The sequence below is a fragment of the Cryptomeria japonica genome, chromosome 7 (assembly GCF_030272615.1).
Source record: "Cryptomeria japonica chromosome 7, Sugi_1.0, whole genome shotgun sequence".
Classification (NCBI taxonomy): Eukaryota; Viridiplantae; Streptophyta; class Pinopsida; order Cupressales; family Cupressaceae; genus Cryptomeria; species Cryptomeria japonica.
In genome coordinates this window covers 858,742,734-858,757,757 of record NC_081411.1, presented here as the reverse complement: position 1 = coordinate 858,757,757, position 15,024 = coordinate 858,742,734, and the positions used below count along the sequence as shown (strand labels likewise).

The window sequence follows — 15,024 nt, the reverse complement described above, 5'->3', positions numbered from 1 at the left end:
GGCATGTTTTTGATTAAGTAAAAACAGGTTTTCGGGGACCCGAAACCTGATTAAAATTTGAAAGATGAGCATTAAAGAGACGAAACAAAATAGCTGCAAAACACCAGCACAAAAACCAGCAGCTAAGAAAAAGACAGCAAGAAGCCAACAAGAAGTTGGCTCCAAACCCAGCATTACAAATTAATTGAAAACTTTAATAGATTCCTCAGCATTTTGAACCAAGAGCATCATCGCCTTGGCCGCTTCCCTCGGGTCATTGTTTTCCTCTCTCAGTTGGCTATCTTTCGTATTGATCTCCATCCCAGTAGTGTTCTGCCTTGTTCTGCGCCTGGGAGTCTGGTGGGTGGTGCTGGAAGTTAAAATATCATCAATGACAACCAAATACTTTTCCTGGTTTTTCCTTTCCAGATGATCCACCAAAGCATTCATGTTCTGTGATGAGACTTTGAGGACCTGGAGACTATGGTTCATGAAGTTTTTTAGGGCCTTCTCGGTACGGGCAACCCGGGAGTTGATGTTGTCTTTATCCTCTTCAGCCTGTTCTTTCAAGGTTCTTATAACATCCTCCAGGTGTTTCAAATCCCCTTTGATCAAATCTTTTTCCAACCAACCCTCCATCTTGATTTCCTCTTCAGCTTCACTAGTTTCCATCTCATCATTCTTTTTCCTAGAGTCCTTAATCAACTTATTAATCTTGTTTTCCAACTCCCTCTGTTTACTTTGCATGCTATTAATGTTGTCGACAACCCATTTCTGGAAGTTGAAGGACTCTAGAGTATAGTTACAGGGGGTATTCAAGATGGTGTTCGCAGAATCCCTACCTTGTTCAGTGCCCACAGAGTTAGGATTGTCATCCTCCTTAGAATTCAGAGCAACATTCTTGTTGTCCAAGCCCATAGGGTTAGAGTGAAGGTTTTCAGAGTTACCCCCTTCATCCTCTTCACCAATGTTCTCATCCTTTTCATACTCCATATCAGTTTCAAAATCCTTACCCTTTTCTTCCTCCACATCACAGTGCACCTCTGTATCCACATTATCTATGTCAGCTCTCCTTTTTTTGTGGGTAGATGCATTAGGTTGCTCTGAATCCGAATCTGAATCTTTGCCGCTCTCAGAGATATGTGCATTCGTGATCAGAGGGTCATCTTTGGTCACCCTAGCCTTGTCCTTCAGATGTTCATAAATGAGCAATATAAGCCCCTAATGGGCTATAGGGTAAGAGTTAAGCTTTTTAGCGTGGTCAGCAAGACTCTCATTCAGAGAGGACGGTATATAAAAAGGCAGGGATATTTTGGCCCCATGACAGAAGTGGTTCAAAATAGCAAAGTGATAGTTATAGATTTTTGTCAATCTACCGTCAACAATTAAATACTCCATTAAAACCCTTAAAACTTTTTGCCAAAAGGGCTTTACCTGCTGGGGAATGTTATAGGAAATGTTGTCTTTCTTCACAAGCTTGCCCTTCTCATCCTCTGATTTCGGGAAGATTTTGAACGCTTCAGCTGCATACTTCCGATCTCTGTAAAATTTGGTGCCCTCCGTCTGCAGACTCGTGACCTCTGCGACCAGGTTCTCATCAATTTGCCATATCTCCCCGAACAGGGTAACTCTGTTGTTACTCCAGCCTCTGGCAAAACCGTGAGAAATATAATTTATGCTTCCGTGAAGCTTTTCCATATAGTCAGTAAAATCATATCTATGAAGTCTTCTCCGGAATTTTCATTCACTCTTCCAATTTTCGCATCCTAGGGGCTCGTTCCTGTTTAAATTACCACCCATTTTGAGCTCCAGGTAGAAGTACCAACAGCTATAATTCACAGTCTGCAAATGAAACCCCAAATGCTTGTAAATTCTGGAGTTACTGAACAGAGACTCTTTTGTTGTTTTGAAACATGTTTATGGCCGCACAAACCCAGCAATTATGATTATAATCTTCCTCACGCATATGATCATGGAAATGATGCCAAAAAGAACTCATTAACTGGCAGTTAATCCGCCCCCAAAATCTATCTTTGGAATTCGTTCCCCAAAATATAATCATGATATTAACTTGACCCATTGATACGATCAAAATATAATTGCTCTTTAACCTCCCTTTTACAATGAGTTTCTCCAATATATTTAACATCATTCTCTAAATTAACCCCTTCATTAGCTAAGAGATCCGCTACCTTATTGTCTTCTCTTAGAGTATGAGTTATGCTAATACTAACATAGTTATTTAACAAATATTTAGCACTTTTATCTAAGTTAGTAATATTCCAAGAAACAGAGCTTGTACCTTTCAGGGCTTGGATGATGTTTAAGGAGTCCCCTTCGAGGCAGATTTTTTTGAATTTGAATCCCTGAGCAAGCTGGAGGCTTTTTAGCATGGCCAGAGCTTCAGCCACATGATTATTTTGGACCCCAAAAGGAGAAGCAAAAGCTGCAATGCAGACTCCTTAAGCATTTCTGATAACTCCTCCACCACCAGACTTCTCAGGGTTGCCCTTAGCCGCCCCATCGAAATTCACCTTTATCCAATCATGATTAGGAAAGCACCAAACGATATTATCTTCCTATTCTTATTGTTAGATCTATAGACTTTATGTATTAGGTTCCATTCAGTGAGGATATCTTTTTCCATATCATTCATATCAGTAACAAACCATTGCTTATTGTTCTTGTGAGGAATATTGATGTTCTCTTTTATGGCCCTGCAGATTTTTTCAAAAAACACCTGAGAGTTACACTTAGCTTCCCTAAATATTATGTTATTTCTTTCTTTCCAAATGCCCCAACAAATCATGGGGAGGGTCAAGGACCAAAGGTTCTTGATAATCTGGCATTTAGTGGGGAAATTCCATTGCCAGATATTATCCTTGATACTCTTGTTCATAACCCAGCTAAATTTCCATTTCTCCCACATTTTACACCAAATTTCCCAGGTAAAGGAGCAGTGAGAAAAGAGATGATCAACTGATTCTTCTTCTTTCTGGCATAGCTCGCATCTATTAGGGAATTTGAAACCTCTTCGGATCAAATTGTCAAGAGTAAGGATACTATTGTGAGAAGCAATCCAAAAGAAAATATTGACTTTAGGGATTAGAATGTTGTTCCAAACTTTACTCCAATAGGTTTGGCATGTTTTGAAAGTGGAAATATTTTATTATTTGAAAAGATAGAAAATCTTATCTTTTTGTTTGATAATATTGATAGTCATTTCTCCATGTATTATAAATCTATGATATTTTCCATTATATTAATGTAGATACAACTGCAATTTTTAGAGTTACATTTGATATATCCTATTTACAAGTTCTTCTCTATCACTGATCACTAGAGTAATACCCCTTGTATAGTTGTTAGAGTATTACAAATCTCTCCTCATTGAAATAGGAGTCAATTCCCTATTTTAAGGTGTAAGAATGGAAAAAGTCAAAATAAATGTGAACATGATAGTTCTTACACTTCTCAATATAAGGATCCTGATCACAATGATCATGGTTGGTCCAAATCCTCTCACCAATGTTCACCTTATTCTTGATACCATTTTATAAGAGCTCTAGATTGCTAAACAATGACAAATTTCCTTAACTTGCCCTAGCCATTTCCCTTCTTACCAAAGTTGTTTCTCAAGATCCTAAGGAAGTACACACTAATAGGGATAATCTTGATGGTGTCTCTTTGAACTAGGAGCTTATTCTTGATGGATAGAAAAATATAGATGTGTAAGACTAAATGATTAGGATTCATCTACTACTAATAATTCTACATCTCAATTTTCTCTTTGAATAAATATAAAATTTCATTGTACATAATTAATTATAAATATCTATTTTATAAATTAAAAAATTTATAATAATCTAAAATTTAATCCCATTAATAAATTATCCTGAAATCTTTATGTCATTTGTCATGTTTTTCTCTTCACCACCATATAAAAGCTGCTTAAGAACATAACATTGTTGGTAGCACCTTCGGAAATCGATTCACTCTTTATGTTTGAACTGTGGTGTTATTTGGAATCAATTCCATAATCTCTGTGAAAAATCATCTATATTAGTAAGACAAGAGAGAACAACAAAACAAGGGAACAAGCCCTGAAAAGGTAAGACAAGAGAGAAAAAAAACCTGTCTAACCATCAACAACCCAAACCCAACTCAAGGAGGGGTAGGGACAACCCGGTCTTGACAAGGAGGGGTTTGGGGGAGGGGAGAGGACTTCCCCTTCCGCCTATGACAAACAAAAGTCCAAGTGGTACTATCGTTGGGACAATCAAGAGAGAAATCAAGCGGTAAGGATCCCGCTGGGATACAATAAGTAGTGCCAATAGAGTGTTGTTGCAGAACAGTAGTCGGCTTTTGCTGCAGGGGGTTGTTGCAGAAGAGCAGGGGGTTGTTGCAAGACAACGGCGGGCTGCTGCAAAGGAATAGCATTAGGAGCAGAACCAGTAGGAGTAGAGTGGAGCTGCATGTTAGGGGCAACAGTAGTTGAATCCACCAGGACGGGATCGATAGCAGCATCAGCAGTAAGAGGTACCTCATCTTCCTAGAGGAGTCAACAGAATTAGAATAGATGTGTGATTTATTAATTATTTATAAAATAATATTATACATATTCACATAAAAAAGATGAGTGATATAAAATCATATCCAACATTCACAAAAAAAAGATGAATGAATATAATATTATCCTGAATTTATTTATTTATTTATATTTGCAATTGCATATAAATAACAAATCGGTATCAATAACAATATAGATTTGGGTATTCTAATCGAGCAAGAAGAAGTTGCAGAAAACAGATTACATCAAAATGGAGCATTCTGGACTTTTCATATTTAAATTTCTGTGTGTGCTTCCCATTCTCGCAAATTTGCATCCACTCATATTGGCTGCACGCTCAGGTGACCTTATCCTTGTTATCTTCTTCCATGTTTAACAAATAATAAGAGTTGTCTGGGTTATCTGTTAGATTAGTTCCATTATGTTATTCAAATTAAGTATCTAAAATTCGGAATTTAAAAGTGTGAATCCATATTACATATTGTTTATTTGCAGTCACCAACGGGTGTAAAGCAGGAAACGACATTAAAGTGAGTTGGAATAGTCCGCCTGACTATGAAACATTTCGAATACAAGTGGAAAATGCGTGCAAAATCTGTGACACCCACAATGTTATTGTGCATCTGAAAATGTTGGCACCAGGGATATGGAATCCAGTGGATGAGAAAGTTATTGTACACAATGGTAAATCTATTCGTCCTGGACAGAAGCTCACATTCACATATCATGTCAACTATTTGGCTGATATAAGCAGTGCCCAACCAAGCGCTAAATTTATCAACTGCAAATAATAAGGTCTTCTATTCGGAACAAAAGCCAAGCACTGTATGAAATTGGATTTGTGGTATTTTTCATTGCCTAATGTTTTTCTCATGAGGTGAGAGGACTGTTTGGATGTCTTTATTATATAATAAAACTCCTTTTCTGAAATTATTCCTTGTTGGTTGTTGGGTGTTCTTCACATGCTGTTATCCAAATGGTTTCCAAGTTGAACTATCTGGCTGAAATAGGCAGTGCCCAACCAACCGCTGAATTTATCAACTACATTGAATAAGGCCTTCAATTCGGTATAAGCCGCCACGCACTGTATGAAATTAAATTAATTTTCGTGACTTGTTTATTGGATGATAATAATGAGTAATAAATGAATATAAATTTGGTCGTTGTTTACAAATCAATTTACAAATCAAATCTTGGGTACTTTCAATTATGGGTGGTGATAGTGTGAGATTTTATGTAAATATATAAAGTCAGATTATTTACATATTTACATAATTTATTATAGCCCCTCAGTGTCATTGTCATTGTGGTTATAACATGTGTAATAAAGTTTTGACATTTACAAATTCATCAAATTTATGTTAACCACCCATATTTTGGTGTAATAAAGGTTCAAAAATTTTAGTATCCAATCACTTTTTAGCAACCCTTTTTTATCATTGTCTTTACCCTCTCAACATAATGAAATCTAGATTCAAACTTTCTAAAAATTTGCAATGATGAAATTTGTGTTCCCATACTATTCCCTATTTAGCTTTGTGTCGATCTTGAAGTAATGCCTTGGCACATATACATAGTGATAGTGGCATAATCTTGTGCAAAGTTGTGTTCATTATCATAGCTTTTTTCTCCATTTACACACATAAATATATTCTACCTATCCTCTTACTTATCACATCTATCTATCAACCTCCCTCCACTTAGCCATTTTTCACCTAGATTTGACCATTATGTAATCTCAAGATAGTTCTACAATAATTGGGATGACCACATGATTTTGAACTTACTCCTTTCCAAATTTAAATTGATAGACTTATCTCATTTGTTGTTCCACCTTGGGGTGACACATATCTGGCACAATTTGATGTTATGTGCTAGTATTTAAAGGCACTCAATATATTTATTTTAATAATTATGTTCATTTCTCAATCAAGCATTATATATCTTTCAGGTAATCCATTGTGCTTGTAGAAGTTGAGGATACAACCACAAGAGCCAAGAATCATGTGCTAGCAAAACATCTCACACAAAAAAGATCAAGCAAAGATAATATGCTCCATAACCACTTAAGAATAATGTATTATTGCACACAATAATATTGGAGATACAATTAATGAAGGCTTGCTTTGTAAAAAGAAAGAGATTCCCTAATCCTAAAATTAGGAGAACTAAATAAAAGAAAAGAGGATCTAAATAAAGCTCAACTACAACTAAACTAAAGTACCACTAAGTGAACTTAATCTAAAAAAGCAACTCTAGATAAAAAGAACTTAAGTTAAGCTTTAGTGAAAAAAGTAATTAAATGACCTAATTAATAAATAGTTAGATATTTTTCTCTAATTACTCCAACACCTCCACTTAAGATTAACTTAGCCTACATAAGCTAAAAGTTAAGATGAATGCATGCATGAGTAAGTCCTGGCAATGAAGGCTTGATCAAGTACTTGTGTACAAACCAATGCAACTCTCACAAGCGAAGAAAAGGAGAAAAACCCAGTGGGAAAAAACTCATGTCCAAAAGAGAGAAAATACAATAACTATGCTATAAAAAGAAGGAAAGAAGGAGGACTCAATGTGACCCCCCAAGGACGGCTTCTATCACAATAGTACAATGAATGTCCCCCATAAGAGAGAGAAAATGGGGATAGGATCCTTCCAATAAATAAGTAGCTCATGTGTCAATGATGAACGTCTAAGAAAAGAACACGGTCCACTACCTACAAACAACATTTCTCCCCTTGGAAAGAAACAAATCCATGGGAGATATGAGAAACAACTCTATAAACTAGAAGATGTAGGAATCCAAATCCAAACTATGTGTGTCTCTAGAAACTGCTCATATGTCGTTATGTCCATGGTAGATGATGATGTCACAAACCAATCAAGTACATGCCTAATCAATGTAGGAGGTGACAAATCAGGACTCTACAAAAATTCATGAAGAAAAAGCTCCATGGGCGATGAAGATAAGATGACAACACTAATTTGGCTATCAACAAAGAGGAGATGAATGTCCTCAAAATAATCCTCCAAATATGCAATATGAGATTCTACAAATAAGGATGATATGTCTGTAAGATACAAATCCCAAGTAGCTATGTCTGGAAGAACAATGTCTTGGTGCACTAAATCTGAAGAGAGAAAAATGGTGAAAAGGTCAAATTGCATATATTAAAACATAAAACACAATAAAACATCAAAACAAGCATCCTTTATACCTTCTTCTCACCCCCTTCGATTGAGCTTGAAGTAGAGTGCGCCCTTCTCCACTTGATTTTCTCATTTGTGTTGATAGATGTGGATTGCTCTCCAAGATACACAACAAGATGGGGATGGATAATGGACAAAGTGTGGCTAAATTTTGCATTAATATGGGTATGACAAGTGATTTCTTGGGATCAAGTTGATAGCATAACAATGTGCATAACATGGATGAATTGTGAAGGGAGGAGACTCTAATTTATAGATTTGAGGGACCCAGAATGAACAATCAAGATTGAAAGGAGATGGAGAGATAGGATTGAAAGAAGGTGAGGTGGATTGGAGAGGACAAGTGGGAGATCCAAAAGATCTTGCCATAAAGGCATTTCTTGTCTCCACACTTCTCAAGTACATGGGGAAGAGATCCCCAAGTACATCGGGAAGAGAAGAAAGGAATTAAAAATTCCTTGGGATGGACAAAGGCAATAAAAAATTCCATGGAAAGCACCTTGAAAGATTAAAGGATAAAAGGAATTAAAAAATCCTTGAGAAGAGATGGCATGGGGAAACTCGAGAAATTCAAAATTCCTTGGATAGACAAAAGTGGGTGGCATTTAATTAAGGTTAGGAGATGAGTTTTGAAATCCATTTATGGAAATAAGTTGACCACCTCCTAATCATGGTGATTAGGGGTGTGCAGAGGATTAGTGGGAGGATTAGGTGGGATAATGGAGGATTAAGAGGGCAAGTGGATTGACTAGGAGGATGTTGCAAGAGGAGAGAGAATGAGTGGGGGAATTTAAAATTGAAAGAAATGATGAGGAGGATTAGGCCTAGGTTAATTAGGCTAAATGATAGGGATTAGGAAGAAGCTTTTTAGGAATCGGGGTATTAGTTAATTAGGATTAATTAACTAATCAAGATTAGGAGAGAATGATGAAGAAATTGGCTAAGGTTGGGGATTGAATAAATTTTAGAAGAATTGGATATAATTAATTTGATAAATTATTTATATGGTTAAACTGACAAAGTTAATTAAAATATAATTTAATTAATTTTGAGATGAATGAGGACTAACATAATTAATATGATTAACTATGCGAAAGGGATAAATTAATTCAATATTAATTTAATTAATTTTAGATGTCTACATTTTGTCCCTCTTTTACATGACGACAAGGATTGACGACGGATTTTAAAAAAAAAAAAAGATGCCCCAATGCAAAAAACGGAATGCTATAGGCGGGACACAAGTAATGAATTTTACGAGAAAATTCTTGAAAAAGAAGAAAACAACAAAAAAGCGAGAAAAAAGGGGAGAGAAAAGAAGAATGGAAGGAGAAGACAGAGAAAAGGGGAAAAGAGGCGAATAACAAGCAACGAAAGAGCGAAGGAAGGGCATATATAGGCCACACATGGCCCGTAGAAGGGTCATTTTCACACACCAAGTATAGGAGCAAGAGAGAGGCGTAGAGCAAGATGCCTATCGTGCCACACCACATGCAGAGGGGAGATCGCATCCAACGCTTCCAACGGTCGTCGAGCACGGGGATTCGGTAAGTAACTTATCCTGTCTCTATACTTAGTACGTAGGCGCAATTAATGCTAGGTTTAGGGCTACAAAATTTGGCAAGGCGCAGACACCGATTGCCAATTTAGAATTTGTGCCCCTCCAGCAGCGTCTTTACATGGAGTCATGTCTGTGAAGATGGCTAATGTCTACGCGGACGGGGTGTGTCTACGCGTGTGGCGTTCAGGCGAATGCCATCTATGTGGGGGCTAGAAAGGAGGCCAAGTTGCATATCAGCGTCTGCGCCTGTAGCACAACGTCTTCACCATGGGTTTGGTGTCTACGTCGGGCCAATCGACATCTCCACCTAGGAGAGCCGACCAGGGCAAAGGAAAGAAAGGGTAGGGAAATGACAAGCAATTAAATACGTCAGTGGGCATGGGAGGGCTATAAAATAATCTAATGAAGTTCATGTGCTAGATGCAAGAGTCACTAGAGATGATCGAGTCCACGAAGTATTGGCCTCCCACTATGGGTCTGCGATAAAGACCGCGATGAATAGCTCTGATGGTGCTAGGGTTGAATTGTGTATCTGAGTGGTCGCATGTGCGTGCGTACAACGAAATGATTACAACATTGATCAATCCATGGCACAACAACACATGTACCTTACACCTACCCACCGAAGAAGCGTCGATCACAGTGCTGGACCTCTAGAGGATTATGCAGGTGCCCATCAGGGGCGTCATCCCACAATACTGGCTCGAGGATGGTGAGCACTAACTAAGGTTATTATGTTGGATAGATGATTTGCCTATGGATCGCATGAGGATGCAACTGGAGCCGCCGATGGAGAGACGGCGACGGATCCCACAATTTGTATTATAGCTAGCAAGATTGATTAGCAGGCGGATGATGCCCGACCTCAGCGGCCACAAACTCTCTATTGGGTGGTCCAGATGTTTATATAGGATGATGCATATGGGGACACAGTATTCCTAGGGATATGTGATTCTAGGTTAGTTCTACCACAATATTCACATGTGTATTGGGCACATGGGTCACTTTGCGACACATTTGGGCATTCGAGCACATAGTTGTCTGCTGACCCCTAGGAGTGTGAGACCAACAGTCAGACCACCGTTGTATTGACAGATACAACAGCCTACTTCACTACACACAGGTGGGAGTTATGGGATTTTGGCACCAGTGCATACATGAGATGATGGACTTTAGCTAGAGGCCCTACAAGACATGTGAGTTCTCGGATGATGATCAGTACTATCTAGCATATGTTCAAATGCAGTGTTCACTCATGGGGTGCATAGTCCATGTGGTCGATCAGTGCCTATTGCACAGGGTTATACGCCAGTTTGGGATATAGCAGGACATAGTGGGTGATGAGAGAATGCACCCACGGATCACTCGAGAGACTAATACCTAGGGAGACTTTGTGGAGCCTGAGAATGCTCGCAACAACTTCATATAGATGACACTAATTGAGTTGGATCCATGAGTAGATGTAATAGATGCGGGTATGACAAGTGCCTACAACACATGGTGGGAGGTATATAAGCCAACTAGGCTCACTATACCAAGGGTGTAAGAGGCAGATGAGGCAACACCACCAGTTGTGCAAGTGGTCGGGGGAGAGGGTGATCAGGGACGGTATGGTGATGTCCCTATGGCAGAGACAGAGGCTCAACTATCGAGGTTGGCACCACTAGCACAAAGAAAGGTTAGAAGGGGGTAGGCTGCCCCACAAATACACGTGCAGGTAGCGTGAGCACAGACACAGATACCACAGGAATAGGGACTAGTAGTGCCACCTCCACAACCACAGCCATAGCCAATTATTACATAGGCTATGTTGGACCAGATGGTCATGGACAGGGACACAGAGAAAGTTTGAGCAGTGAGCTTATATGATGAGGTAGGTAAGGAGAGGGCCATGGCAGATGGAGAGCGGACTTGTGTAGAGAGCCTACAGGTGGATGTGGATAGGGTACGGTCAGAGAGGGACACTTACAGGTGGCCCTTGAGGCTATGACTGTAGAGTGGGATGCATTCAGGACGGAGGCACATGTGACCGCAAAGGTACTGTGGGAGGCCCAACCAAGAGAGATGGTGGAGAGGATCCAAGAGCTTGAGACAGAGATCAAGGGTGAGAGGGTGAAGCTGACACAGAGTCAGGTCGACATCACCTGGTTGAGGGGAGACACGCACACACACACAACAAGATATATGTTGATACCAGCTAGTTTGACACATGTATTTAGTGAGGCTATGAATTCATGGACATGGATTGAGCAAACGGCTCACAAGACACAATATTAAATGGACTCGTAACATTAGGTGGTGCTCGCAGAGCAAAGAGCAGCCTCCTTCACAGAGACGGCATTATCCAGGCGTAGCCAGTCCCAGACCTCAAGTGGATCAATTGGTATGTATGCACCTCGGCCTCCACCAGCAAGACCCTCTGGAGGATGGGTAGATCCGGGTGCCGACAGAGAAGCACTAGGTAGCACATTGACTTTGATAGTTTTGATGACCATTTAAGGATATTTTATTATATTATGATTGGACACATCATTATCCAAAATCAATTAAAGTTATTTTTTATGAGTGTCTCATTAATATGAACATCCACTATACGGCTAGTAAAGTCTAAGTATTTGGGGACAACCAGGGTTCCTAACATAACATCGACTGGATGTCCCATAATATGGATATTTTGTGGATCCTTCCTTTTCCTCCTTTGTCGTTTAAGACATACTTTCCTAATATTCTTAGTATAGATTGGCACATATTTGATAGCTCGAATAAGGGATATTTTATTTAAACATTTTTTAATTGCCTTAAAAGAGATCAAATTTAGGTTTAGGTTGATATTTCTAGGTAGTCAACCTTTCTTGGAATGATGATTATTTGCTTGTCTGATCTATAGATGGTTGGTTTCATTCAGGTTGCCCGTTATTAGTAAATTCAATAGTTGGTTCCTCATCAAATAGCTCCATAATTTGTGGGGATGCATAACCAACAAGGGTTTTCCCTTAACACAAATGAACATCATTGATCTCAATTGCATAGGTTGTATACTAGATGGTATTGCTCTAGTGTAAACCTGTTGAATAGGCTTCTTGTCATACTTGGTTACAGATTGAACAAGCAATTGTTATACTCTAGGACATGCAAAGGCAAGCACATGGATGGATTAGGAATAATGGTTAGCTACTAAGGTAAATGTTGATGTTGTTATAAGTAAGCCATATTGGGATTTTTTCAATGTTAGTTTCCTCACCATTGTTGCAGCCATGGGTTTTGAGGAGATCGTCACTACTAGTCATAGTTGGGAAACAAGTATGATGGTTGTTGTGGTATCCAATTGGAAGGTGAATCATTTGGCCATGATTCATTAGGAATAGAATTCCAAGGTGGATTATTCCAATTTTCAAGATTTGTATTGACCCTAGGAAATGAAGCATTATAGGAAAATGGGTCTTCAAGTATACATGTCTTTGTTGTTAGTGCTTGCACTGAGCAATGTATAAAACTTGTCCATCTTCATCTTCTAAGGCATGAAACTTTGTTCTTGTATATTTTTCTTCATAAATGCTAGTAATCTTCTTGCATTTGCATTTGACCTTCTTCTATCGATAGTGTGGAAAATATTCAATGAGGTTTGCATCTACTTTCTCTTGTTTTATCTTGATATGCAAGGTAACTAACTTTGTTGCCAACAGATTGATAATGTCTCAATTTGTATTCCTTCGTGTGTGATAGAAGATTGCCAAGCTTGACTCTAGAGACACTAGTGGATGTCTTATCGGTAGGTAGGAGTCTAGAGCTCTTTGATTTCATTTAAGTTTGAGCAGGAGTAATTTATGCAAAGCTAACATATTTCATCAAAGGATAATTAGGAGATGTCCTCTACTCCAATCAAGCTCAAGGAATATATACAATCCTCATTTACTCCTATCAAAAATATCAACTTGAGAGATTCAAGATAGAGCTTGTTCTACTGAGGTTTCTTCAAATAAAATTGAAATCTTTCCATGTAATATTCAAGAGGCTAGTCCTCTTTTTGTGACATCCTAAAGATCTCATCTCTCTTCATGTCTTCTCCTCAATAGTAATCTTGATATATATTTGTAGGAATTTTTCTTCCGTTATCCATCTAGTATTAGCATTCATACCTAGTCCCATAAACCATTGCAAGGCAACATCCTTCAAGGTTGCTAGAAAAGGGTTCAATCTATGGGCATCAATTTTATAATCATAACTCTGGCACAAGACATCAAATTCAAACAAAAATGTATCAGGGTCTTCCATAGTTAGGCCATAAAAGTTGGGTGAGGAAGATGGACGTATGTTTTTAAGAGCAGTAGCATGCTTATGGTCAATAATTGGGAACCCAAAGGTTATAGTTAGTTCAATAGGGTTCTCTACTTTTTCATCATCCATTGTATAAAGTTGTTCTAGAATATGAGACCCCAATACATGCCCTCTTCCTTGCACATAAGAAAAGGGTGAAAATGTTGTCCATAGAAGGAAATTCTCAACTTGTTATAAGACAAATTGAAATTCAATATGCATTCAATGACAAGAGATTATCCACCTACATGAATATAGTGTGTGATCTGATTGAAGATTTTGATGCTTTCAATATTAGATAAATCCCACATAGGAGAAATAATGTGGTTGATTCACTAGTTGTCTCAGCTAGTTCTCTTGAGCCAATGGAGGGTTCAAGGCTAAAGAGGTTTTCAATGGAATTATTGTCTACTCCTACAATGTCGAATAATCTAACGAATTTTCAAGTTTTTGATAATGACTAGCATATTCTAGAGTTCATAATGAGTGAAGGGATCTTCATTGTGCAAGTCATTGATGATGGATATCATGAACCTTTTGAGCTAGAATATGAGAGAGTAATAAACCTCAAAATTAATAGTATTCCTAAGGGGATGGTAGCTCTAGAGAGTATTTGACCATGATGAAGCTTCTCAACAAGAAACCACATGAAGAGTCACAAGGAGATAAGTGTAACATCCATAACCTTTGTAATGAAGAAGAGATCTTGGTAGGGAAAGTGTGCACTACCCAAGAAAGAAGTGGAGTCCTTCAATCTCTTAAGGATTATCAAGAACTTATAGCATGGATCTATGAAGTTTTGAAGCCCTGTGATACCTCAGTAATAGTTTGCAAGATTCTATTAAATCTCAATACCAAGTCATTCTAGCAAAGGCAATGTCTTCTCAGTGCCCTCATAGAGCCCCAAATCCAAAAGGAAGTACAGAAGGATCATATATCCAGTAAGACATTCAGCTTGGGTAGCAAATTTGGTCCAGGTGCACAAGAATAATGGATAAATTAGACTTTGTGTAGATTTTTGAAACCTAAACCGAGCCTTAGAAAAAGATAACTACCCACTTGCATCCCTTGATGAAGTGTTGTAGATTGTAAATAGATCTTAGATGATGTTGTTCATAGATGGATACTCCAGTTACAATAAAGTCATGGTGAGAAAATAAAATAGATTGAAGTTTGCTTTTGCCACTAAGTGGGGAACATTTACTTATCGTCAAATATCGTTTGGGTTGATTAATGCAAGAGCCACTTTCCAAATAGTCATGGATATTACTTTTAAAGGGCTAATGGGGAAGTGTATTATCATCTATATGGATGATCTAACTATCTTCTTGAAGAATCGTGTTGATTGCATACCAGATTTGATGAGAGTTTTGCAAAGATGTCAAGATTT

General features: G+C 38.2%; 1 protein-coding gene across 1 annotated transcript; it reads left to right on the top strand.

Annotated features, from left to right (window-relative positions):
* Positions 1–4,742: 4,742 nt before the first annotated feature.
* On the top strand, positions 4,743–5,479 carry LOC131047054 (uncharacterized). Its single transcript, XM_057980870.2, has 2 exons — positions 4,743–4,890; positions 5,045–5,479. The coding sequence occupies exons 1-2, from the start codon at positions 4,800–4,802 to the stop codon at positions 5,338–5,340; spliced, it is 387 nt and encodes a 128-aa protein (XP_057836853.2). The 5' UTR covers positions 4,743–4,799; the 3' UTR covers positions 5,341–5,479.
* Positions 5,480–15,024: the final 9,545 nt, after the last annotated feature.